The sequence below is a fragment of the Bos mutus genome, chromosome 24, assembly GCF_027580195.1.
Source record: "Bos mutus isolate GX-2022 chromosome 24, NWIPB_WYAK_1.1, whole genome shotgun sequence".
In the NCBI taxonomy this organism is placed as follows: Eukaryota; Metazoa; Chordata; class Mammalia; order Artiodactyla; family Bovidae; genus Bos; species Bos mutus.
This window is the reverse complement of record NC_091640.1, coordinates 4151094-4177069: the sequence shown is the minus strand read 5'-3', so window position 1 is coordinate 4177069 and position 25976 is coordinate 4151094. Positions and strand designations below refer to the sequence as shown.

General features: G+C 52.9%; 1 protein-coding gene across 1 annotated transcript; it reads right to left on the bottom strand.

The window, feature by feature from the left end:
* Nucleotides 1-8149: 8149 nt before the first annotated feature.
* On the bottom strand, nucleotides 8150-25658 carry DIPK1C (divergent protein kinase domain 1C). Its single transcript, XM_070361552.1, has 4 exons — nucleotides 25396-25658; nucleotides 15590-16261; nucleotides 12221-12385; nucleotides 8150-8798 (listed from the first exon to the last, which is right to left on the bottom strand). Exons 1-4 carry the CDS (start codon nucleotides 25597-25599, stop codon nucleotides 8496-8498), a joined length of 1344 nt encoding a protein of 447 aa, XP_070217653.1. The 5' UTR covers nucleotides 25600-25658; the 3' UTR covers nucleotides 8150-8495.
* Nucleotides 25659-25976: the final 318 nt, after the last annotated feature.

Below are 25976 nucleotides of genomic sequence, written 5' to 3'. Positions count from 1 at the left end.
TCAGAGATAGAACCCGCATCTCCTATGTCTTCTGCATTGGCAGGTGGATTCTTTACCACTGAGCCATCAGGGGAGCCCAAGAAGTGAATATATATACATATATACATATGTATACATATAATGTATTTGGTTGCTCCAGGTCTTCATTGCAACATGCAGGATCTTTAGTGGCAGCATGAGCGATCTTTTTAGTTGTGGCCTGTAGGATGTAGTTCCTTGACCAGGGATCGAACCCCAGCCCCCTGCATTGGGAGTTTGGGGATCTTAGACACTGGACCACCAGAGAAGCCCCAAGAAGTGAATACCTATCCTTCCTACCCTCTGTTGGAGATCATTCACAATCTGTAGTTTTGTGTGTATATTTTCAGTTTTAGATAGATACATTTGTATACACACACACACACACACACATATATATACATGCACAAATATACATGTATACCCACATGTACACAGAGGTGCTTTTTTTTCTTTGGCAGAATTTGTTTGGTAAGAGACTAGATGTCAATTGTTCCCACCACAAAAAAGAAATGGTAACTATGTAATATGATGGAAGTGTTAGCTAGCACTATGGTGGCGATCATAATGCAGTACACGCAAGCATCGAATCAACAAGTGGTATACCTTAAACGTGCCCATTGCTCTATGCCAGTTACATTTCAATTTTTCTTAAGTGAAAAGCAACTGGGGTGTAATATACCAACTGTTCTGCTGCTTGCTGTTGTCATGTAAGGGTCTGTCAAAGTGTCTCTCCCGGTTGGTGGTTGGCAGAAAGGTGATTCATATGGGCTGTGTGCTCTGTCCCCGGCTGTGTGCTCTGATGGGGCTGTGTGCTCTGTCTGGGGCTGTGTGCTCTGTTTGGGGCTGTGTGCTCTGATGGGGTTGTGTGCTCTGTATGGGGCTGTGTGCTCTGTCTGGGGCTGTGTGTTCTGATGGGGCTGTGTGCTCTGTCTGGGGCTGTGTGCTCTCTTTGGGGCTGTGTGTTCTGATGGGGCTGTGTGCTCTGTATGGGGCTGTGTGCTCTGTATGGGGCTGTGTGCTCTGATGGGGCTGTGTGCTCTGTCTGGGGCTGTGTGCTCTGTTTGGGGCTGTGTGCTCTGATGGGGCTGTGTGCTCTGTATGAGGCTGTGTGCTCTAATGGGGCTGTGTGCTCTGATGGGGCTGTGTGCTCTGTCTGGGGCTGTGTGCTCTGGGGCTGTGTGTTCTGATGGGGCTGTGTGCTCTGTATGAGGCTGTGTGCTCTGATGGGGCTGTGTGCTCTGTATGAGGCTGTGTGCTCTGTCCGGGACTGTGTGCTCTGTTTGGGGCTGTGTGTTCTGATCAGGCTGTGTGCTCTCTTTGGGGCTGTGTGCTTTGTTTGGGGCAGTGTGCTCTGTATGAGGCTGTGTGCTCTGTCCTGGGCTATGTGCTCTGTTTGAGGCTGTGTGCTCTGTCCTGCAATCTGAGCTCCCAGGCTGCAGTCCCGTCATCCTGACCTGGCATCCGGATCAGGGCACCCAACTGTGTCCTGTCCTTCCTGATCTCTCTCTGGACCAGGTCGTAGGTTCAGAGGCAACTGGTCCACACTGGTGAGAGGGGCTGTGGCGGACAGCAGCAACATGAGAACCCCAGCCTCCAAACCACTCAGGGAGGCCCGAGAACTCAGCCTCGGCGGGAGAGGACTCGAGCCCAAGTTTTGGGCTTGGTCACTGCAACGTCTGCTCCTCCTGGGTCCCTCTGGCCCCCTACCTCTGGGAGAGCAGGCAGCCCTCTGCAGGGAGTCCCCAGGCCTCACCCTGCCTATCACACTCAGGCCTGTGATCCCTCCATTTTCCAATGAGAAGGCCGAACTCCGTCGTGAACGATTGCTGCTCAGTCTGAGAGCTTTGGAGCTGAACCGCCCGGGGCCCAGGCACCAACCCCAGCATGTATGAGCCACGTGAGTCCAGACAAGCAATTGGCCTTTCTCTGCCCTGGGCTGCAGCTCTGCGTTACATGCACGTTAGTCATCCCTCCCTGTTAGAATCAAGAGGATTACACGGCATAGGACCCGTGAGGTGTTCACTTAACGCCCAGACTTGCAATTAGTGCTGAAACAGTGGCAGGCACTGTCGCTCCTATGACGGATCCTTCCTAAGAACCTGTGCTGCTGTGACTGAGATGCAGAGAACTTGGTAGACCAAATGGGATGAAAGGGGCGTGATTCGGCGAGGTCATATGTGGTCCTGCCTCCTACAGACACAGACCCCAGCCTCGTACGCACTGGGCCATCCGCACAGGCCTGGTTCAAGGTCTTCACTCTTGGCCAGCCCCGCCCTCCTCACCCGAGCCTGCATCCTAGACCTCCCTGGAGTTTGGGTTCATCAGCAGTGCTCCTAGCATCCTGCACCCCAAAGATACCAGAGCTGCAGAGAGAGGTCCCCCTGCAGGAGAGGCCCCTGGAGAAGCATTGACTCACAGTCCAGCTCAGGTGCACCCAGAGCTCTCTCAAGTCCTGGAATCGTGGCCACCGTCAGCCCCACACAGGACGTGTGGGTGGATTCTGACCAAGCATTTTTATCTCTGTCCAGTGGAACTGAAGGTCAAGAGACCGGGGTGTTCTGTCTTGGGCAGCATTCAGATCTGACCACACATGTTTTCTCATCTCTAACAGGAGCTCGTTCCAGCCTCAGTGTTGTGGTGAGAATTAAACAAACCCGCGTTCACAGAGCACTGGCCCTGTGCGGGAGCCTGCTCTGGGGTGGCTGATCAGGAGGGTTCCAGGGCACTGCCGTGTGGTGGGCACCCCCCCGCCCCCACAGCCAGGGGCCCAGCGGCCCAGCAGCTCTGCGGCCCCAGAGCCGGCTCCAGTCTCAGTGTGTAGACGCGCAGACCAGACATGGGTAGTGTGATGGTCATCCAGCATAAAGCCCAGAACTATACACCGGAAAATGGTAAATTATTCATGTATTATTTACCACAAGTGAAAAACGCCATGGGGTGCGCTGCCTTGACCTGTCAAGTGCAAGCTACACGTCCCTGCCTGCTTCGCGCCTCTCTCTGTCTCGAGTGTTGCTAGAGAAATCGGCCCCTTTGTAGGAAAACATGCGGGTACAAGGTGAGGTCCCAGGTGCACAGAACACCACAAAACGTGTGTGAAAGAAACGCAATAAATCAGAACCGCTTATGAAAGCTTGGTAGTTTGCCTTCTTAGAACTGAAAGCCCTCAATGTTAACACCCTCAGAGCAGGACGCCCGGCAAGAAAGAGGGACCAGAGGCCCCTCCGCTGCTCCTGGTGCCCTGATTCTGTGAAGCTGTGCTTGGGGGCGCGGGGGTCGTGGGGGCGTGCTGTCCCCCAGGGGACCCGGCCCCCACCGTCCGCAGGGAGGCCGCTCTTCACTGGGCAGTGCCCAGGTCAACCCTGTCTTCTGCACAGCAGAGACACCACAGGGCCTGGGGTCCCAGTTTGCTCAGTCACTCAGCCGTGTCCAGCTCTTTGTTACCCACCCCACAGACTGTAACCCGCCAGGCTCCACCGTCCATGGAATTTTTCAGGCAAGAAACTGGAGTGGGTGGCCATTTCCTCCTCCAAGGGACCTTCCCAACCCAGGGATCAAACCCACGTTCCCTGCGTCTCCTGCATTAGCGGGTGGATTCTTTATCACTGAGCCACCTGGGAATACCCCAGTTTGCAGAGGGTTCAGCCAAATACTTTCAGAGGAAAGAGCAAAATTAAAGATGTGGCAGGAGAAGAGGTTAAGCAGGAAGCTTTTAATAGTAATTCAAAGTGCTGATTAAAAGCATTCATTCATTTTGTAGCTTTCTCAGAGAGACACGACTCCTGGTTAGACCGCTCCAGTTTCATCTTCCTGCCTTCAAAGGCCGGTCAGACGCTGGATAGGATAAAAGAAAAAGTGATTAGGGAGAAGGAACGTAGTGGCAAAGAATGACGGTTTGAAGTGCTGAGAGTCTGGAGAAAAAAGGCTTGGGATGATACGCTGCCTCCGGCTCGGGGAAGCGGTGTGATGACGCGATAGGAAGCGGTATGATGACGTGATAGGAAGCAGTGTGATGACGTGATAGGAAGCGGTGTGATGACGTAATAGGAAGCGGAACGAAATGACGGAGCAGTGCCTGCTCTTTCCAGGCTCCGAAACGGAGCGCGGGGCCTAGAAGATGCGGTGAGAAGGAAGGTGAGGATCCCAGCCAGTCAGGTTCCCCCCGCACCCCGGCTAGGCAGATAGTTCTAGAACGCCCATGGGGGTGCCCTGCTCAGAAGAGAAACAGGTGAGACGGGATGGGGGTCCGTCTCATCATCGCCACTGAGAAACCAGGTCCAGAGGCTTGCAGCCTTCAGGAATGCGAGGGAGGGAGCGCGCTCCTGCTGAGAAGGGGGGCAGGAGCCTCCAGGGAAGGCCTCCAGAGCCGCTGAAAATGGTCCTGCAGTTTCTTAAGACGTGTTTTCAAATGTGACGCCTGGTAAGTGGACTCTGGACTCTGCACCAGACCGGAGATTTCTTTCAAATTTTAGCAGCAAAGGCGGAGTGAGAGGAGTGAACGAGTTAGAACGGTCCCAGTGGGGTCGGGGGCACGTTTCTCACGAACAGTCACACACCGAGTGTCTTCTGTTCTTGCCCTGGGCATTCTTGCTAAGGGCATTCTCTTAGGGCTGTGAAAGGGAGCAGCAAGGAGCCATTGCTGCTGCTGCTAAGTCGCTTCAGTTGTGTCCAATTCTGTGCGACCCCATAGACTGCAGCCCACCAGGCTCCCCCGTCCCTGGGATTCTCCAGGCAAGCACACTGGAGTGGCTTGCCATTTCCTTCTCTAATGCATGGAAGTGAAAAGTGAAAGTGAAGTCTCTCAGTCGTGTCCGACTCCTAGCGACCCCATGGACTGCAGCCTACCAGGTTCCTCTGTCCATGGGCTTTTCCAGGCAAGAGTACTGGAGTGGAATGCCATTGCCTTCTCCGCAAGGAGCCATAGGAGGGGGCAGTTCCCAGCGAAATGGGGACAGAGCAGCACTTTCTCTACTAAGACAGGGGGCTGAAGGGTCGGGGCAGACACATCCCTGGACCACCAGTCGAAAGTTTAATAAACGGGCTGATGATGGCTGACTCTGACTACAGGGAATAGAAGTTGGGAGGACAGAAGTCTCTCGGTGTCTACTATGCAGAAGTGCTCCGTCAGCCATTCTTATGTAAAGATGATCCCTGATGGACAAACCGACTCAATGCCCTGCAGCTCAGAGGTGCTTACTTGAGGAAAGACCAGCTGGAGACCTCAGACCCCAGCCAAGGCCCCCGGGAGCCACGTGATAAGGGCCTTCTCTACTACAGACATAAATGCTGACCTCCAGCTCTTGGAGTGCAGTCTCAGCCCCAGAGATTCTGACTCCACACCCGGGAACTTCTCACTTCATAGATGCTTCCAGATGCTGCCGGGACAACCCACGGAGGATCCCTGCTCCACCATTTTCTGTCAACCTGTCTTTTTCAGAGGGAGCTGCCATGACGGCAATGCTCCCAACATTTCTGCCAGCTCTGAGTTTGTGACTGAGACCCCTCTTTGTGCCAGACTGGGTCCAAGTAGCATTCTTCCCTCCAGGATTGTCTGGGTCAATTCTCCATATTAGCTACAGCTTTTTGTTGTTGTTTAGTTGCTTAGTCATCTTCAAAGCTTTGAGATCCCATGTACTGTAGCCCTCCAGGCTCCTCTGTCCATGGGGATTCTCCAGGCAAGAATACTGGAGTGCATTGCCATGCCCTCCTACAGGGGATCTCCCCAACCCAAGGACTGAACCTGTGTCTCCTGCTTTGCAGGTGGATTCTTTACCTCTGAGCCACCTGGGAAGCCCTGTTAACTATAGTACCAGTGCCTTTTATAGAAGTTGTAATAAAGATTGAATCGTACTCGGAACCACTACACTTTAACGCATGTCTTCTATGAGCCAGGCCTTACTCTTGACACAAGAGAAAGGGTTCTTCAGTTGTAAAATGAAAAAATGAGAGAAAAACCTGACTTTGGGGAGTTTAAAAATTAGTGATAAGTAGAGATGTTTTATGTGCTGATCATGGAATATTCGTGAGCCTTTCCTAGCTCTGCTCTAGCCAGCCCCACCAAGGGCCATTCCAGAGACCCCACGGGCCCCCATCCCCTTCTGCTGTGTCCTTGCTCTTGGGAGAGCCCCCTTCAGTAGCATGGGCCAGAAGGGGATTGACTTAAATGGCTAAAGTGGATTAAAACGCACATATTTTGGAGGGAAACGTTTGCATCTGTGCATTAGTTCTCTGGACTACTCTAGCTCATTCGATTCCCAAGGAATATTTACATCACAGGTTGCAGGTGAGAAAACTGAGGCAGAGGTAATTGCCTGGTCTAAAGTTACACAATTAGTGTGAGAACCAGACCCTTAGCCCCAGGCTTCTGGCTCCAAGTTCGGGAGCCTTCCAATAAGTGCATACTTACTATCATTCAAACCCCAGGCCAATCTGTATGTCCTGACATACAGCAGTAAAATAAAACTGGGACCAAAGAGAAAATAATTTAAGTGGTTAAGAGAAAATTCACCCTTCTTGTGAAACCCTATCCAGATGACAGGCTGCTTCGGAACAACATAAAGATGAAGAGCGGAGTGTTTCTCAAGGTGCTTTTCTCCAGAAAGTTCTCTGAATGTGCTGTGTTTCCTTGTTCTCCAGAAATGTGCTGACCAACCACCTGGCAGTCACCAAGGAAGTTGTAATTTCCAGTAAGTATATCCCTTTCCATAAATGGGGGCTTCGCTGATGGCTCAGTTGGTAAAGAATCCGCCTGCAATTCAGGAGACCCTGGTTTGATTCCTGGGTCAGGAAGATCCACTAGAGAAGGGATAGGCTACCCACTCCAATATTCTTGGGCTTCCCTTGTGGCTCAGCTGGTAAAGAATCTGCATGCAATGCAGGAGACCTGGGTTCAGTCCCTGAGTTGGGAAGCTCCCCTGGAGAAGGGAAAGGCTACCCACTCCAGTATTCTGGCCTGGAGAAGTCCATGGGGTCACAAAGAGTTGGACATGACTGAGCCACTTTCACTTTTCATAGATGACTCAGTAAATGCTTTACTTGTGTACTTTTTGTGTTAATACACTGTGAAAATTGGAACTGACCATTTGTCCTGACTCTTGCTTGGTAAGTATGGTGCATAACATTCTTCTCCTCTCTAGTCTGTGTTGGGGAAAATAAAGGACAAAGAAGTTGTGTGTGCTAAGTCGCTCAGTCATGTCGACTCTTGTGACCCATGGACTGCAGCCCACAATCCCTCTATCCATGGGATTCTCCAGGCAAGAATACTGGAGTGGGTTGCCATGCCCTCCTCCAGGGCATCTCCCCGACCCAGGGATCCAACGTGCATCTCTTATGTCTCCTGCATTGGCAGGCAGGTTCTTTACCTCCAGTGCCACTGTGGAGCCCACAAAGAAGTCAAGTCAGCCCAAATATTCCAACTTAGTTTTTCAAAAAAACTTTTATTGGAGTATGGGGCTTCCCCAGTGGCTCAGTGGTAAAGAATCCACCTGCCAATGCAGGAGACATGGGTTCGATCCCTGGGTCGGGAAGATCCCCTGGCAACCCACTCCAGTATTCTTGCCTGGAGAATCGCATGGACAGAGGATCCTGGCCGGCTACAGTCCATGGGGTCACAAAGAGTCGACATGACTTAGCGACTAAACAACAGTGATCTTTTAAAACTTCAGATTAACTAGTCTCCTATTTGTAAACCTTCAACAGAATCCCTTGTCCTCTCTTGGCGTCTTTCTGGATTAATCTTGAGGGTGGCCTGTGGTTGTTTGCTGAGCTCTCACAGTCCCCATATGTCTCCCCATAGACTAGAACTATGTGTCCCCAAGATGGACAGACGTCTGGCCTGGCTTCAGCTGCCCAACCAGGGAGAGACCGGGATGTGGTTCCCCCCATTTGGTCTCTTGCAACAGAGCACCGTGGTCAGGAGCCCACCAGAAGTAATTCTGCCCACAGATGCCAGACGTTAGGTCTGCGGCCTGGTCTCACCTGGCTTTCCTGCCCCCGAGCACACCGAGCCTGCAGGCCCTGCTCTGAGGGAAGACGGACTGAGATAAGAGGTGCTCCTGCTTTTACAATCCAGGAAAGCCATGCATTCCTCTAAACGAAAAGTAGAATAAACTGTGCTTCCACACGCTCAGAGTACAGACTACAGCGCCCAGACTTGTGTATTTTATTGTTTTCAATTCCAAAACAAAGGTGACTCTGCTCGGGAGGCCCAAGGCTCCAGGACCCGCCAGAGACAGCACCTTCCAGGCCCAGAGGAGCACACGCCCCAGACACTCATCTGCTCACACGTACTTGCTCACACGCACTTGCTCACACACATCCACACACCTGCACAACTCTCACGGCCATGTGCTCACGCACACTTGTGCACATGCATGCGCACACTCCTGTACACGCTGTTGCACTGGGGGTCTGCAGGGCCCCGTGGACACTCCTGCTCCCGCACAGGGGAGACCCCGGCGCCAGACCCTTCCCTCATGTCACTCGAAGGGGTGATGGCTGAGGCCGGCTGGGGCCTTCCGAGCAGCGCCAGGGGTCCCACGGTGAGAGTCCCCGCGCGGATGGCTCCTCGCCCCGGGGCGCAGCTCCTCGCCGTCCCGCAGCTCCCGCAGCACAGCCTGGAGCAGGCTTCGCAGCCTCCCGAGCACGCGGGGCGCGCCTTGGGCCCCGGGGGCCGCGCACTCCTGCACTGCCGCCCGCAGCTGCCCCCGCAGCGGGCTGGACACCGCGGAGCTGCCGCGGGGCGAGGAGAACCAGTGGCGGAAGATCTTGTCGCAGACCACCTGGGGGAGAGAGGCGGATGTCACAGCTCAGGGCTTGGCTGGGTTGGGGGGGGTCCCTCCCCGACCTGTCCCTCCGGGGGAACTCTCCCAGAACCCCAGCCGCGCAGCACCACTGGAGACTGGAAGTCTGCCCCGCAGGGGCGGAGATGTCGCGGTGGAAGCTGCAGGTGATGCTCAGAGACCATCGAGGAACTTGTAGCAGGAAATCAGAGCCGGGAACCCATGTTTAAGGAGTAGGCCCTGGGCGGCCCTAGGCTGCCAGCCCTGCGGTCACAGGCCTCACTTTCTAGTTCAAGGCTGATGACAGTGATAGTCATCACCACCTGGCAGGTGGTCCCCAGGGCCACAGGACACTCTGGTGACAAGGGATATATGAATGTGATAGTACTTTCCAGCTCCCTGGGAAAAAGGTATATTGGAAGGGAGAGGCTGCAGGTTCTTTAAAGGCGCCTTTGTGTGCTGTGCTGTGCTTAGTCACTCGGTTACGTCCAGACTCTTTTCCACCCCTTGGGCTGTAGCTTGTCAGGCTCCTCTGTCCATGGGGATTCTCTAGGCAAGAATACTGGAATGGGTTGCTATGCCCTCTTCCAGGGGCTCTTCCCAGCCCAGGGATCGAACCCAGGTTTCCTGCATTTCAGGTGGATTCTTTACCATCTGAGCCACCAGGGAAGCCCATGAATACTGGAGTGGGTAGCCTATCCCTTCTCCAGGGGATCTTCCTGACCCAGGAAGCCCAAGAAGCCTTTAAGACGTTTTATTTTAGGAGAAGTAAAAGTGAAGTCTCTCTCTCATAGTCTTTAATTCTCCTTGGGTATGAAATTTACTGGGGCTGAAGATCTCTTTAAATTCTCAATTTAAACATGCTGTTTCACTGTTTTACAGCCTTCCTGGTTTTCTCCCTGTTGCATGGAGCACAATTCATGCATAATTAATATTCTGCTCTATTTTTCTACATCACACTTTATATTAGACTCATTTAACAAATGCCTCAATTTTATAGATCTACTGTTTCATGGGAGACAAATAATTTTGACTTTCATTTATTAATCACTGCAAGGATGAGGATCCTATTTAAAAACAAATGTTCTTATTTCTCTTTTGAATTGATAATGCATCTTCAGGTGTAAACATTGAAAATGTCCCACCAATTAGGCTTTAATCTTAAGCTCCATCCAACTCCTAAAAAACCAGACACAGCTCTCGGCTCTGAGAGGCACCCACTCCCTTGAATGTCCTTCTGGTGAGTTATTTTTTCATGCATTTCCTTTTTCTTTTACTTTACATGGATGGGAGTATATCACACACACTGTTCTATAGCTTCCATTTAACCAAATATCAGAGAGACCTTCCAAATCACTATAAGGCTATTCCATTTGTTTTAATGACTGTACCTCAGATGCATGTCATAAATTATTTAGCTTGTTCCCTGCTGATAGAAATTTAGGTTGCTCATGAACTTTTGCTATTATGAAAAATGCTGCAATACATATCTTTCAGATGTCATTTTCATTTTGAATATGCCTAAAACTTCCGGAAATGAAATTTATGGGCCAAGGGGTATGCACATTTTTGTTCTGACCGATATTACCAGATTGACCCCATAAAATTTGCACCAAGTTACACTCTCACAGCAACATACACTAAGAACACCCTCAACAATGTGTGTTGTCTTTTATTTTTGTCAATTGAAAAATTATTTGATTTGTATCACTCTTCTTATCAGTCAGGTTGAAAGTATTTATTCTTCCTTTCCAGTGACTGGTCAAGTTGATATACTTTGCCCACATTTCTGTTAGGTTGTTGGCCTTTTCACATTGATTTGTAAATGCTCTTTACATATTAAGGACACTGGCCCCTTGCTTAGGTTGGTTTCCTTCGGAGCAGACTGTAAGATAGAGGTTTGCACGCAGGGATTTATTGAGGGGCGTTCTCAGGAACCGTCTTTCCATGAAACTGAGGGAGAAGGTGAACTTCTGATGCTGGGATGACCTATAGAGTTGTTCCTTTTAGAGGCCAAAGGGGCTGGGTTTTGCATTTCCCCCCTCCCCCTCTGACCAGTCACTAGACTGATCCTGGGATGTGGGGTAACCACACTGTAGCATGTCTGGTGGGCCAAGGATGATCCTGGGGGACACCGAATCTCTGCAGCTGGGGATAAAGGCCACCTCTGTCCTCTAGTCTCATCTGTGAGAGCAGTTGCAGACAGTTTGCCAGTTTTCTCATTTAACTTTTAATTTTCTCATATTTTTTGTAATTTTGTTTTGCTTTTGCCATGGGGATTTTTGTAAGATGGTTAAATGTGTCAGTTGTTCCTCTTAGAGCCTCTGAGCTTTGTTCTGTACTTAGAAAGGCCTTCCGAACTCTAGGGTATCTTCAGTTTTCCTAGTTTTTTCTGGAACATGTAGGGTCTCATTTTTTAGGTTTAAGTATCTGAGCCATCTGGAGTTTAGTTTGATATAAGAAGTACTCATTGTGTGTGTGTGTGTGTGTGTGTGTGTGTGTGTGTGTGTGTGTAGATGTAGAAATTAGGCCCAGAGAGAACAGACACCCCCATGGTTGTGGGGGACCCAGTAATGGCCGTGCTGGGAGCACCATCCATTAGCCCCCTGGGGTCAATTGGCCCACAGCCCCTCCCCCAGGTAGACAACAAAGAACAAACGATCCCCATCTCCCCTATCCCGCCCTCACTGGACGCACTGAGCCCAGGTGGTGGGGAGAGGGTGACGACCTCCAGGTACATCAGCAGGAGCCATGGAGTGGGGGGCAGAGGACCTGAGGAGACAGGGGCCCTCCCTGAAGAGAGGACATGGCCCCTGCCAAGAGGGACAGGGGCCACCAGAGAGAACACGGTCCCCTCCCCCAGAGAGGACAGGATCCCTCAGAGAGGATAGGGTAACCCCCAGAGGACAGGGTCCCCCCCAGAGGACAGGGTCCCCCAGAGGACAAGGTCCTCCCAGAGAGGACAGGGCCCCCCCAGGGATAGGGTCCCCCAGAGGACAAGGTCCCCCCTGAGAGGACGGGCCACCCGAGAGAGGACAGGGCCTCCCGAGAGGATGGCCGCCTCCCAGAGAGGACAGGGCGCCCCTGAGAGGACGGCCCCCCAGAGAGGACAGGGCCCCCCCAAGAGGAACAGGGGCCACTGGAGAGAACACGGTCCCCACCCCTAGAGAGGACAGGGTCCCCCAGAGGACAAGGTCCCCCCAGAGAGGACAGGGTCCCCCAGAGGACAAGGTTTCCCCAGAGAGGACAGGGCCCCCCGAGAGGATGGCCCCCCAGAAAGGACAAGGCCCCCCCAAGAGGCCCCCTGAGAGGACAGGGTCCCCCCTGAGAGGATGGGCCCCCCAGAGAGGACAAGGCCCCCCCAAGAGGACAGCATCCCCAAAGGACAGGGCCCCCCCACCCCAAGAGGACGGCCCGCTTACCTGCAGGTTGCTGTTGGCTCTCTGGGCCCCGCACCTGTGCGCTCGCAGATCACACTTTGAAAAACAATCAAAGAAATTGCAGTCTTCATCCCTCGTGCAGTTCTGCTCGAGAATTTCCCTCATTTTAGGTTCGAAAAAAGCCATGTCCACATCGATAGCCACCACCTGCGAGTTAAACAGCACACGGCCATCAGGAGGACGCGGGGCGTGGGGTTCTGGCCGCAGGGAGGAGGGCCGGGCCGTGCTGGGGACGCACGGCTGCTGACACAGGCCGGACTGCAAGGCTTTAACTGCAGAAGGACCGCTGTGGTCACTGAGAGTTGGGAACGTGGGACCAGGATCGCTCTGCAGCTTTGAAAGTTTTCTCAGATCTTAATGTTGAATCTCTGAAAGTTCTTACAAATGAATTGACTTCCCCCTCCACTGCTTTACCACTTTGGCTTCTGACATTCAAGGCTCAGGAATATAAAAGCTACGAGACACAGGTCACTTATTCCTATGAATATAAGCAACAAACGAAAACTACATTCAAGGGGCAGGTCGAGGGTGTGATGGGGAGAATGAGGTGGGCAACAAGGACCTTGTCTATTTATGGCCTGTTATTGAGTTGACTGGTTTCCAACTGACAGGGGCAAGTGGCAGGGCCAAAGTGGTCGAATTAGGATCAATACCTATGGTCCCAGATGCAACAGCATCAAAAACTAAGTCCCACTATCAGCATGAAAATGTGATGACCCCCTGCAATTTCAGATTTTATCTTCCTGGCTTCAACCCAAAAGGCTTCAAAACCAGAAAAAAGAATGTCTAAATTATGCAGATCTTCCTCCACCACCTGAATAAGGAAAAAAACAAAAAGATGAGCTCAAACCTGAGAAAACCTGGACTCTTCCCAAATCAGGCAATGTATAGCTTCAAGGTATTAAAGAGCTATTAGAAGACTGGATGAGTTTGATGGAGTCTGTGGCATTTCACAAGCCTTCACAGGTCAGCCTCAACATACCAGCTTTCTCCCTTTGGTAGCATCTCAAAAAAGGGTTCATTTTCTCCTCAAATCTATGCAAAGTCAGAAGGCACATTCCCAGCTTGTTGCTTCTGTTCTTCCTTCAAGATTGATGCCAGAAGGCAGTAAAGTTTCGTGGGGATTATTCAGTAAAACAGAGGAGGGAAAATAATTTATTTCAAGATATGTGGAGAATAAGGGGAAAAATAAACAGGGAACTTTTCCCTATTTGAGAGCTTTGCCTAATTACTAATTCAGGCACTGCAACAGAAATTATCATTTTAATTGATTTTCTCTATCTCCTTAGCCAAAAGAATAGCTCGTTTCATTATTTATCCTGGTTAATACACTAAAAATATATCAGTGGTGGTTTAGTCACTAAGTTGTGTCCGACTCTTTGCGACCCCATGGACTGCATCCCTCTAGGCTCCTCTGTCCATGGAATTCCCCAGGCAAGAATACTAGAGTGGGATGTCACTTCCTTCTCCAGGGGATCTGCCTGACCCAGGGACTGAACCCAGGTCTCCTGCACTGCAGGCAGATTCTTTACCAATAATGAGTCTACTGTCTTTCATAATTTATTTTTGGAGCTGCAAGACCCTTCTCTTCTTTTGATAATCCCTGGTCATCTCCTCAGCTTCCTCCGGGACCCTGGTGGAATTTCCACTCTCTGATACTTCTCTCTTCCAGCTCTGATTCCGTCTCATTTCCCAACAAGAGCCAGATGTATTTTCTAATTTTTAGTGTAATCGTAGAATGGATTACAACTATTGGAAGCATAACTCTATGCGCCTACAATAAGAATAGTAACAAAATGAGCAGAAAAACCTGTGCAAGGCTTTTTAGATCACATCAGGATGAATCTTAAAGTTCTTCCTGCACAAAATTACCTAACTTGCATCATCATCAGACTCCATCCTAGCATCAGACTGGAAAGGACTGGTGAGAATTACTTCCTTCTCTACTTAAGACTGTGGAAATCTGTTTGAAAAGCGTGCTTTCTGGCAGCAGTTTGAGAGCAAGAAGTAAAGAGGGGTTCCTAGTTCATTTGCAACCACTGGACAAATTCTCAAGACCCGAAAGGGAGGACCTGAAAAAAGTGAATGACTGTGGGTCATCGTTCTTACAGGTTACCTGGGAGACACACCCTCCACCCACCTGGGCAACACTGCAACATGGGCCAAAGGGGGGCCCATCTGCCCGTCCCCTAGCTCACTAGTTCTCACACTGAGCACATCAGTAATCGCCTGGAGGGCTTGGCTTCCAAACCCAGATGGCTACATCCCACCCCCAGAGTCTGAGTCTTCCTGCTGCTTCCACACCTTGGTTAATTCTTGGCACACCTGCACTGCCTGGAGTGGGGGCGTCCCTGCTGGCTCAGTGGTAAAGAATCCGCCTGCCAACGCAGGAGACACGGGTTGGATTCCTGACTTGGGAAGATGCCCTGGAGAAGAGCATGGCAACCCACTCCATTATTTTTTGCCTGGGAAATCCCATGGACACAGGACCCTGGATGGCTACAGTCCACGAGGTTGCAAAAGAGTCTGACAGGACTTTGTGACTAAACTGCACAGCCTGGAGTGGGACATAAAATTCACCTGCCACTTGCAGAGCAGCACGGAGGCTGCCGTGTCCACGGGGGGTCGAATCTTCTCTTGCATAAAGAAGCAAACTTTGAGCTGTCCCTCTGGAAGAAGTCTTACCCAGGGAAGGGGAACAGACTAGAACCTCTCCAGAAGAAAGAACTAGAGACCGAACTAGAGACCGTGGCCTGTGGTGATGGAGTGTGCATGGCTGGAAACCAGTGTCTCCGCCCCCTGGACCTTTGTCCCCAAGCCCCCAAAGGCCAGCCTTCCCCCATCTCCTCAAAGTGCAGTTGCTCAGTCGTGTCCGATTCTTTTGCGACCCCATGGACTCCAAGCTCCTCTGTCCATGGGATTTCCCAGGCGAGAACACTCGACTGGGTTGCCATTTCCTTGCCCCGGGGATTTTCCCGACTCAGGGATCGAACCTGGGTCTCCCGCATTGTAGGCGGATTCTTCACCGCCTGAAGCCGCATTAGCCCCAAGAAGGAAGGGGCTAAGCTACTTGGGAGAAACCAGGGCGGCAGTAGAGGAAGACGCACTGAGCCCCTGCTGTGGCGGCTTGCCTTACCATTCCCTTCCCGGGTGCCAGGCGCCTTCCTCCTTTAAATGAGCTGGTTCCCACCCCCAAAGGTCCGGCAGGTCGGAGCTGTCCAGGCCAGAAGGTGGCATCACGCCGCAGGGTTTCCCGGGGGCTTCAGATCCCTCTGGTCTAGGATCCCCTCCCCACCCCGGACCGAAGTCCGCCTCCCGCGGACCCCCCAGCCGCCCCCAGCCGCCCCTCACCGTGAAGTCGCTCCGGATGGCGAAGTTCTCGGGCTTGACGTCGCAGAGGTGCAGGCGGTGGGCGAAGTCGTGGTCGAAGTGGCGGACCATGTCCAGGAAGCTGAGCGCCACGCCGCTGACCGCGCGCGCCTGGCCGCGGCGCCCGCCGTCCGGGCCGAGCGGGAAGAGGGCGCGGTGGCCGGGGCTGCCGGCCGCCAGGTGCTCCACGGCGTAGAAGTGGCCGCAGGAGCCCAGCACGGGCGGGGCGTGCGGGCTGCGGCCGCGGAGCAGGCTGAGCAGCACGAACTCCTCCTGCTGCAGCAGCGCCCACAGGCTGGCCAGCTGGCCCCGCCGCGGGGGGCCCCGCCGCACCAGCTCCAGCCGGCTCAGGCCGCCCTCGGCCGGCTCCAGGCCCAGCGCGCTCCGGGCCTCCCCGGCCGCCAGCACCAGCAGCTCAGCCTCCGGCAAGTCCTGGCCGCCGGCCTCGGGCTGCCCGTCCAGGAGGCCGAGCGGCGGGAAGCTGGAGAAGGCCTCCTCCTTGGACTTGAGGACCACCGGCCGGCCGCGCCAGTCGGCTTGCAGCACCTTCTTGCCGCGCTCGTAGTACAGGCAGCGCCGGTACCGCAGCTGCCCCGCCTCGCACAGGTCCTCGCACAGGTCTCCGCCCAGCGCGCCGCCCCGGTAGTCCTGGCACTGGAAGGAAGGGACACGGGTCACCCCACGGAGGCTGGACCCCACGCCAGGATGCTCCTGACAGTCCCGGAGAGAACCCTCAGGCATGCGGACCACAGGGCTACTCGGGGCAGAAAGGAATTATGAAGTGAAAGGTTTGTGATAGAATCTCACGTTTGTTATTTTCTCCATCAGGCCCAGGACCAGGTCTTAGGAAGCAGGTGCCCCCCACTGACCCGCCCCTGCCCCATCCTTCCTGCTGAGCTGGGTGATGCTGGCAAAGGCCGTCTGCCTCTCGGCTCGGTGTCCTGGACTGTCAGTGGAAGGACGGAACCAGGCCAGTGGTTCCCGGTTCTTGGGCTCACATAGGGGTCACCTGGAGAGCTTTTAATTGCCCCCTGCCAAGAACAGCACAGCCAGCCCTGGAGAGTGACTCCAGGAACGACCCCTCAGCTGGGACCGCTCAACAGCGGCTGCTGCAGGAAGCAGGACTTAGAACAGGCCTGGAGGCTGGCAGGGTCCGCAGGCCTACGCGGAGGCCGCGGCGCCTTCAGAAGATCAGCCCGCGGGGTGAGTTCTGCAAGCAGAGGGTGTTGGATTCCTGGTGGTGGTGAGGAAGGCACTCAGGGGCCCTCAGAAGGGGAGTTTCTCCTAAGCTTTGGGGCTCACAGGCCCTCCTGCCCCGCAGGGGGGAAGTGGTGACCCCCCAATCCTACCACACTGTAAACACCTCTCCTAAGAAGATGGTCCATCCAGGCCCTGCCCTTCAGACCTAGTAGAGGAGCAGGAGACACTGCTGTGAGACTGGTTCAAAGGGGAACGTGTGACTCTGTTCTCTTATCTTTTTAAGGAAACCTAAACCTCTGGACCCACTTTTATGAGGGATTGAGCATATTTTCTGAGCCCACCTGTTCCCCACAATGCATCTTCCTTCCACATGGGCAAAGGCGGGTCAGACTTTCTGGTTGTTCTGTGCTGCTTGGCTTTATTAACCCAATGGATTATAACAGATCCTTCAAGTCAGGTAATGCACCTCCAATCATGCCTGGATATGTGAACAATCCCAAAGTCCAAAAGACCCTGAAAACAAATTTTTCATGACTCATTCACTCTCATGGAGTGTCAAACCTGACCCAGAAGATGAGGCTACCTATAGTCTGAATGTATTTGACATGTGACTTTGCATACACTTTGCTACAGAATTATTTAGTTGGATCTGTTTGATTACTGGCATATCCTCATGCTCACCAGAAGGTATAAATATATATTCTGCATATTATCTAACACCCCAAACCGTATGAATTCCAAAACAGGCCTGGCTGCAGAGCATTGGCCAAGGGATGGTGGATCTTTATAACTACTCTCAGAGAACTGTTCATATGACCAAAATGTTTATTAAAAAGCTATACTCCTGGTTCTTAAAACAAGTATCTGGATTTTAGGGACCCTTTCAGGCAGTAACTGGACAACAGTCCAAAAGGCCCAAGCCACGCTGTCTGACCTGACCCCCAGCTTCCTGCTGAGGGCACTCCTGCACGCTGGTGCTCCTTTGCCCGGCATTAGATCTCCAAACACTGTATTAGGCGGCGGGGGTGTCACACTTGCCAAACTCAAAGGTGCAAGTGATGGAGTCCTGATCCTGGAGCTTGGGAACAACGCCACCCTGTTTGCCGGCTTTTCGTCTTTGGAACACCAACAGCCGTAATGCAGCTGTATTCATAAACACCCACGAAACTGTTCTAAATATGCTTAATGCAGTGTTCATCTTGCAATTTAATGTAACACAACTTTGGTCAAATGCCTTCCTTTTACTCTTCATCCTGGTCCCTCTTTCCAGGATTGGGGTCCTGAGAGGAGCAGCTGAGGGTCAGGACCCTGTGAGTGGCAGACTCTCTCTGTTTGGAATCGCTTCCATATTGCAGTGCCTTGCAGGAAAGCACCTGCCCATTCCAGCTCCTCTGAGCCCTTTCAGGATAATCTTAGAGGGAAGGTGGGGATGGAGCTGCCCTGGTGGCTCAGTGGTAAAGAATCTTCCTGGGATGCCGAAGATGCAGGAGATGAGGGTCAATCTCTGGGTCAGGAAGACCCCCTGGAGGACGGCATGGAAACCCACTCCAGTATTCTTGCCTGGAAAGGCCCATAGACAGAGGAGCCTTACAGGCTATAGTCCATGGGGTCGCAAAGCGTCGGACACGACTGATGTGACTGAGAATGCATGCAAAGTGGGGATGAAAGGTTTAAACGATGGAGTCTCAGGAGTAGAAAGACGTGAAAGAAATAATACGGGGTGTTCATGTTACTCATTGCAGCTTCTTCCTACTTTATCTGGTGTTTACAGTTTCATACCTCTGTAATAAGCCTGATAAGAAAAGGCAACATTTTTTTTTCTCGATTGTCTTATAAGGCCCCCATCCCCTTTGAGTAGCTCCAAAATGGTTTAATGCAATCCCATAGTCATCTTTAGGTTGTCATCAAAGTTGTAGTGTCATCAAAGGTGCTTTTCTACGAGGGACAGAGCAGAACTGTTAAAAAAGAAAGAAAAGTGGGTGATAGAACCGAGTTGGGCAAGAGGTGGGTCCTGACCATCAGAATCCTGCAGGGGGGCGGGACCTGGGGGAGAAGACACACGTGGCCTGGCCCAGCCACAGCGCCGCGAGTGGAAGCCCGGAAGGTCAGGTGTGACCCCTGGGGCCTTCATTCTCTGCATCTGGAACCGCGAACAAAATTGTCACTGCCTGCAAGAGATACCCTTGGCAGGGAGTGGCCATGGGCAAGCTGCTTCAGCCGCCGCTGGTCACCCTCCAGTTAGCAGTGCTGTGTATGAGCTGGGCCACGATCCAGTGACAGACCCGGGCTCAGGAGTCACAGCGAGGTCACGGCCTCCAGGACTCCCGAATGACAGCAGGGTGAAGCACAAAAGGAAGGAGGCCAGGCTCGGCTCTGGGGCAGACCGGGTTTGCCTCCAGGCTGTACCTGGGGCTGGCACGTGGCTCATTTCCAAGTCTGTAATGTTGGGAGGATGATGCTGTGTCACGGGAGACCTGTGAAGGTCAACCAAGGTCACAGGTGCAGAGGCCCTGGCAGTTCGCGTGAAAGGCTCCCCCCTGCCCTTTCTGGCCCTGGTCATTAGAAGGCAGGAGGCCGGGGATGCATCTTTCTGGGGGACGCACCTGAGCCCAGTGTTGAAAGGTGAGCTGCAGTCTGCTTAGCACACGAGGAGGGAGAGCTCAGGGAAGCACCTCCGTGGGGGCCCAGACGTGCAAAGTCGCTTGTGTGTTCAGAGGACCAGGCAGTTGGGCAAGGTTAGAGCAAGTGCCAGTGTGTGTCCTGCCAAGAGGCCACAGCGGACAAAATGCCTCCCCCCGCAAGGGTCAACTCCGCCTTCCCCAGGAGGCCGCCTCACCTGCCACTCGGAGTCCTTCCCCCCCTCCACCCGGGTTCCATCCAGTAAGCCCCCCACGCCCTGAGTCTCTATGCCATCCCCACCACCGGCTCCCCACAGCACCGCGTCCGTGAAACTGAATTCAAATCGAATCTATATGAGATTCACCCCTGCACATTTAGAAGGCAATTCCACACAAGCGTTGCAGGAAATGTGGCATGTCGTCTACTGGTGACGATGGCATCCCTGACTCAAAGGACAAGAGTTTGAGTAAACTCCGGGAGATGGTGAAGGGCAGGGAGGCCTGGCGTGCTGCAGTCCATGGGGTGGCAAAGAGTCGAATGCAACTGAGCGACTGAACAATGATAACAGCTACTGATTTGTGGAGGGCTACATTAATTTTGGCTGGTTTTCTGAAGATCAGCATGTTGAGGTATAAGCCTGCCTCCCAGATGCCTGGGGGATGCTCTGAATCAGGAAGGGAAGAGGCTGGGCTGGGTGCCTAGAACCCTGCCAGGTCCGCCGACTACTAGAGGTGATGAACTGGGTTTCCCCCTCATTTGTCGTAGGAGAGAGTCTGCACTGAAGCAAAGTGTACATGAGGTGGCTAGCACAGAGCAGCTCTGTGTCTTCCTCTTTTATGATGAAGTGCTTTGGGCACATCAGTCCCTGCTGTTCAGAAACAGAATGTAAGATTCATCTCTTCTGTGGCCCGTGTGGTTACCAGTGTTCAGTGAGTCTGTAGCATCAGGATACAAGACTGTGCTTACTAAACCCAGAGAAAGACTGCACTCAGCACTTAAAAAACAGTAAACTTACAGATTACAAGTTTACAGGCTAACTAAAAGTGATCATCATGTTAGAGAAGAGAAATTATTTTCTTGGCAGCATGCCCTACTGAGATAGCTAATTTTATAACTCAACAGAAGTACTTTATATACTTTGACTCCATTAAAAAAAAAATCACTTTCCTCTGAATAGATGGAGTTCCTAAGAACCAGCTTGAACAGGTACACTTCTGTACTGAAATGTGTGAGCACACAAAATTTGCAGGTATCAGATTTTAAGATAAGCTGGGAAAAAAACAAGTTAATAAAGTCTCATTGTACTTAACTGGCATTTTTTAAAAAATTAATGAAACAATGAATTCGTATTTATTATAGTGTTAGTCACTCAGTCATGTCCAACTCTTTGTGGCCCCATGGACTGTAGCCTGCCAGGCTCCTCTGTTCATGGGATTCTCCAGGTGAGAATACTGCAGAGGGTAGCCATTCCCTTCTCCAGGGGATCTTCCTGACCCAGGGATCAAACCTGGGTGTCCTAGGTTGCAGGCAGATTCTTTACATCTGAACCGCCAGGGAAGCCCATATTTCTCATAGATTGTGTGCAACTGTGAGAATGCACACTCCTAACAGCCCCAGTTCTTGTAGGAAGCGTTGTTTTGGTGGTGGATAGTGTTCTTGCCTGGAGAATCCCAGGGACGGAGGAGCCTGGTAGGCTGCCGCCTGTGGGGTCGCACAGACTCGGACATGACTGAAGCAACTTAGCAGCAGCAGCAGCAGCAGCAGCAGTAGAATCTCTCTAGCTTGTATCACGGTTCTCAGGCAAAAACAAAACCTGTCCTCTCTAGTCTGAGAAACCGGTGACAGGGTATCAGAGGTCACGCCTAAGGGCTGGGTTTTCTTTTGTGTGTTTGCTTTTTTGTTTTTCAGGAACATTGAGTTCCTATGTGGTTAGCAGCATTCATGTCTCACAGTGGATTTCCCCAGCGGAACAGTTACGCTGTGCAATTAGCCAGACCACCCTGCAACCCCTCTTGACCCCTGGACAGCTTAGAAGACAGACGTTACAGACATGGCCAGAGTGCTCAGGGAAGCTGGCTCAGTCCCTGCGATACAATCTTTCTCGGTGAGTGCCCTGGATGCGGCAGTACCCCTGGGCCAGGGTTTTTATCAGAGCAAAGACAGATAAGCCAGTCCTGTTGAAAAGAAATCCCACATGCAGGCAACTAAACGAAAGCACATCAAGACCTAACTAGCCGAAAGGGACATAAAACCTTCTGAATAACAGAGTCTGTGGGAAACTTTTTGAGATGCTTTGAAAGTGACGTGCTGCGGGAGGGTTGTTGTTGCTGCTTGGCCGCTATGTAGCGTCCATCTCTTCTGTGACCCCATGGACTATAACCCGCCAGGCTCCTCTGTGCATGGGATTCTACAGGCAAGAATACTGGAGTGGGTTGCCATTCCCTTCTCCAGGGGATCATTCCCAACCCAGGGATCAAACCCAGCTCTCCTACATTGACAGGCAGACTCTTTACCACTGAGCCGGTGGGGAAGCCCAGGCCCAACTGTTCCTTAGGGTTTTCAGTGCTGGAGAAGCCAATGGTGTCACCGTGTCTCTACTATCAGAGTCACGTGCTGGCTCCACGGCACAGTCACTGTGTGATTCAGGACAAATTACTTCACCTCTCTGGGGCTCGATTTCACCATCTGTGAAATGGGGGAATAAAAGCACTTGGCTCCCAGGGGTTGAGATTAGACAAAATATTACGTGTGAAAGGACTGAGCGCGGAGCCCGGCCCTTGTGAGCATCCGCGGCTCCCACTGCTCACATCCCCACCGCCCCAGGAAGTGTTTCCCCACAGAACCAGAAGCCAGGCCTATCAACGGTCAGACCCAACGCTCCGGCACAGCCTCCTGACACAGTTCCCTGGGAAAGCGGGGCTCTAGAAACCTCACAGAGATGTTTTGATTATGCAATGTGCTGAAAAGCTGCAGTAAAAAGGAGGGCTGCCCTCTGCCTAGAAAATTCCAAAGCTGGAGGACCCAAAATCAGCTCTGGAAGCACTCCAGTTGGCTCTTCCAAAACTCCCTCTTGAGAGTGGTGTGTGGGGGCCCCCCTCCAGAGATGGGGTGCGGCTCAGGGGCACAGCACCTAGGGGCCTCAGCCCCTCAGCTTCATCCACAGCCTCCAGCCTGCCACAAGCCAGCAGGTACACCTGCCTGGCCGGAGGGCCCAGAACTGCTCAGGGGTTCACAAGGCCCTTGGCTCTGCCCCAGAAAAGGGGGCTCCCACTGGCTCAGCCGCAGCCATTCCTTTGGTGTCCTGGGACTCAGCGTGAAAGCTAATGAGAGTCTGGAGGGTCGTGAGAAAAATAACAGCCAGTTTATTATGAAGGATAAAAAGCAGGCAGGGCGAATTGAAAGGGCTGGGAGAACCGAGAGACAGAGGCTCAATTCAGTCCTGGGAGAGCACGGTGCCACAATGCCCGCCTCTGCGTGGCAGCCAGGGCCCGGCGGAATCTACAATGTGGAAAGCGGGGTCCTGTTCAAACCCCAGCATGCTGGGCAAAAGGGAGCTCCAGTGCTCCACTCAGCAAACCTAGGATGGAGAGGGGAGAGAGCAAGTTGGACCCTGAGAACAGCAGCCTCAAAGGGGGCCTCCTGGTGGGGCACCCCTCAAATCAGGCCCCTGATGTGAGAGCAGGGCAGGTGAACTTTAATCAGACAGCCAGACATGCTACTTCAATTTGTTTTTTTTGGCAGCTGGAAAGATTGCCAGCCTTCAGAGGCAGAGATGAGAGCTTGTTGCTGCAAGCCATGTGTTCATGACCTCCGCAGGAGAGGATTTCCATCTGGGGTCAGAGGCGAGGCTTGACCCCTGGCCTTAAAACAATTGACATGAATAATGGTTTGTTGAGCCATTATCAGCCCAAAGTTTGAGAAAAGAAAATAAAAGGTTAGTGTTAGGCAGAATGGGTTTCTTCAACAGAGAAGGGAAAAAAACGTCTGCCACTTGAATTTTATTTCCTCCTACCGCTTGGGACCCTCTGGCCTTCCTACCTGTTACCCTCTCCTTACCCATCTCTTGGGAATAAAAAAGACCCATCTGGCTGCCACGGGAGATATACTGGTTCAGCCTCCAAACAGAATTGGTTTTAATTTATGAGCTGAAATGCTGGGAAAGTTATGATTAGTGATTACTAAAGTTATACTAGGCTATTTAATTTCCATTAGGCCTTCTCTCACTTAACCAAACATAAAGAAATGAAAAAAGTGTTTGCTTTTTATTTTAACATAAAAAGACTGCTATATTGTTTTTGTAAATGACTGTTCCATCCTGGCTAGACTATTAATTTTTTACTGTAATTAGTCAATCTGTCTCCCCAAAAAGGAGGGGGAAAAAATCTTTACCAGTGAAAGGAATTTTTAGATGAGTTACTGAGAAAACTAATGAGCTCTTGTAACTTAAAGAAAACTTGATAGAATGCCAGTGTATAGGTGAACAGATAATTTGATAGATGATAGATTATTGATAGGTAGGATGGAGGGAATCAGCGAGTATCTCACCTCTCACCAACGTGAGATGATCCATTCATGAGGACACGTCAGACTGAATCAGGGAAAATGATTCGGTTCAGCCTGCCCATTTCACCTCATTTCTTTAGTTTTTACAATTTCACTTTTAAAACGTCGTTTACTTCAGGACTTCCCTGGTGGTCCAGCGGCTAAGACACTGCGCTCCCAATGCAGGGGACCTGGGTTTGATCCCTGGTCAGGGAATTATATCCCACAAGCCTCAACTAGGAGTTCACCTGCCAAGCAACCAAAGATCCTGCATAGCAGGTGGTTATTTCCTGAAATATAGCTGCTGCTGTTTTCTAAAAGAAAGAAAAACAATCCTGCATGCCCCAACTAAGGCCTGGCACAACCATAAATAAAATAAAATTTAAAAATTACTTCAAAGCCTTTATGCTACCACGTTCTGAAATCCTACAGTCCCCAAAGGCTCACCCATATGTACACAACTGGGCTGGAAGCTTCCCATGCGTTTCTTGAAATTTTCTTAGAAAATAGATCCCTTTTCCCACCAGATACTTAGATGGTCACTGTTCTGGGAAGTGAATAATCAATCAATACAACAATAGTTGCCCGTTACCTTCACCTTTTATGGCTTTCCTTCTAGGGATTCGTAGTTTTATCCAAGTCTCCTAATGCGCTTAATCTTCCCAACCAAACAGAGAAACCAAGGAGGAGCCAACGTTTGGAATCAACCAAGAGCGCAACCGGGGCCCGGTGAGTGCTGCCGCCCGCCAGCGGGGGCGTTTCTTTCTTTCTCTAATTGCGAATCTCGTCTAAAGGGCGCCCCCGCCCTCACCTCTTAGTAGACGGCAGGCAGGACCCCAGCACCGAGGTCGACGGGGGTCCGAGCCGCCTCCCTCGCGCTCCCGCTCGCCGGACTGCGCTCTGCCTTGGGTCCCGCAGATCGCGCCGGGGAGAGCCTTGGCTCTGGGGCGCGCGGAGGAAGGGGCCCCACTGGCCGTTTGCAGGGGGCTCGGCGAGGTGCAGCCCAGGTCGGAATCACAGAACGGCAGCTGAGCGAGAGAACCGGGACCCCAGGGGCCTAGGCGTGGTCCCCGCCCGACCCAAGCGCCGCGGTCCGAGTCGGAAGGCTGGGAGCGGACCCGTAAACTTGCTTAGGAGCGGAGTCTCGGGGCCGGCGGGAGAACAGTCGGGCAGGAAGAGCATCTTTGGACAAAGGACCAGTTGGGCGACAGAGGGGAAGACGTCCCCCCAGGCGCTCAGAGGACTCCCGGACAGAGTCCGGGGCTGGAGACCGGGTGGGGCGCGTCGGGCATTCCACGCTCGGTGTCCGATTCCCCTCCCAGTGGATCCACGGCCGCGCCCGAGTCCCCGGCTCCCAGGACCCTCAGAGGGCGTCCCACCCCGGCCCCGGGGCGCGCGGCGCGGGGCAGTGCGGCCGCGGCACCTACCAGCGCGGCCAGGATGCGCCGGCTCTTCTCGTCGGTGCAGCGCTCGGAGGGGACGCCCGGGTGCGCGCGGAGCAGCAGCGCGGCCGCCAGCACCCAGCCCGCGGTCCACGCGGCGCAGGCTAGCAGCGCGCGGCGCCCGCACCGCCCGCCCAGCCCGCAGCGCCCAGGCCGGCCCCGCGCGCCCGCCGCCCGCGCCCGCGCCATGGCCCGCCCGCCGCGCCCGCCCCGCGCCGCCTGCGCCCCGCGCCCGCGTCCGGGCTCCGCGGCTCCACCGCCCGGCGGGGGAGGGGGCGCGGGGGAGAGGCAGCGCGAGGGGAGGGAGGGGAGACGGCCGGGTGGCCGGCGCCCGGCCCGTCATGGGGGTGGGTGGGGTGGGGAGTCCCGCCGGCACAAGCCGCGCTGGCCAGAGCACCAGGGGGCCATGGGGTGTCCGCGCGCCCTGCTCCGCGCCGCACCCCGCCACCATTTCCACTTTTTCTTATTTTGCACCTTTTCCCCAAGAAGACCGATCCCTTCTTTGGCAGAATTCATGCTCTCCCGGGTTTAGACTCCCGGCTCCTCTGTCCACACGGGCGACTAGT

Coding starts and splice junctions, on each gene's coding strand:
- DIPK1C (XM_070361552.1), bottom strand. CDS start 25,599: ATGGCGCGGGCGCGGGCGGCGGGCGCGCGGGGCCGGCCTGGGCGCTGC. Junction 12,386..15,589: donor CCATCCGGAGCGACTTCACG/GTGAGGGGCGGC, acceptor TTTAACTCGCAG/GTGGTGGCTATCGATGTGGA. Junction 8,799..12,220: donor GAGCCAACAGCAACCTGCAG/GTAAGCGGGCCG, acceptor TCTCTCCCCCAG/GTGGTCTGCGACAAGATCTT.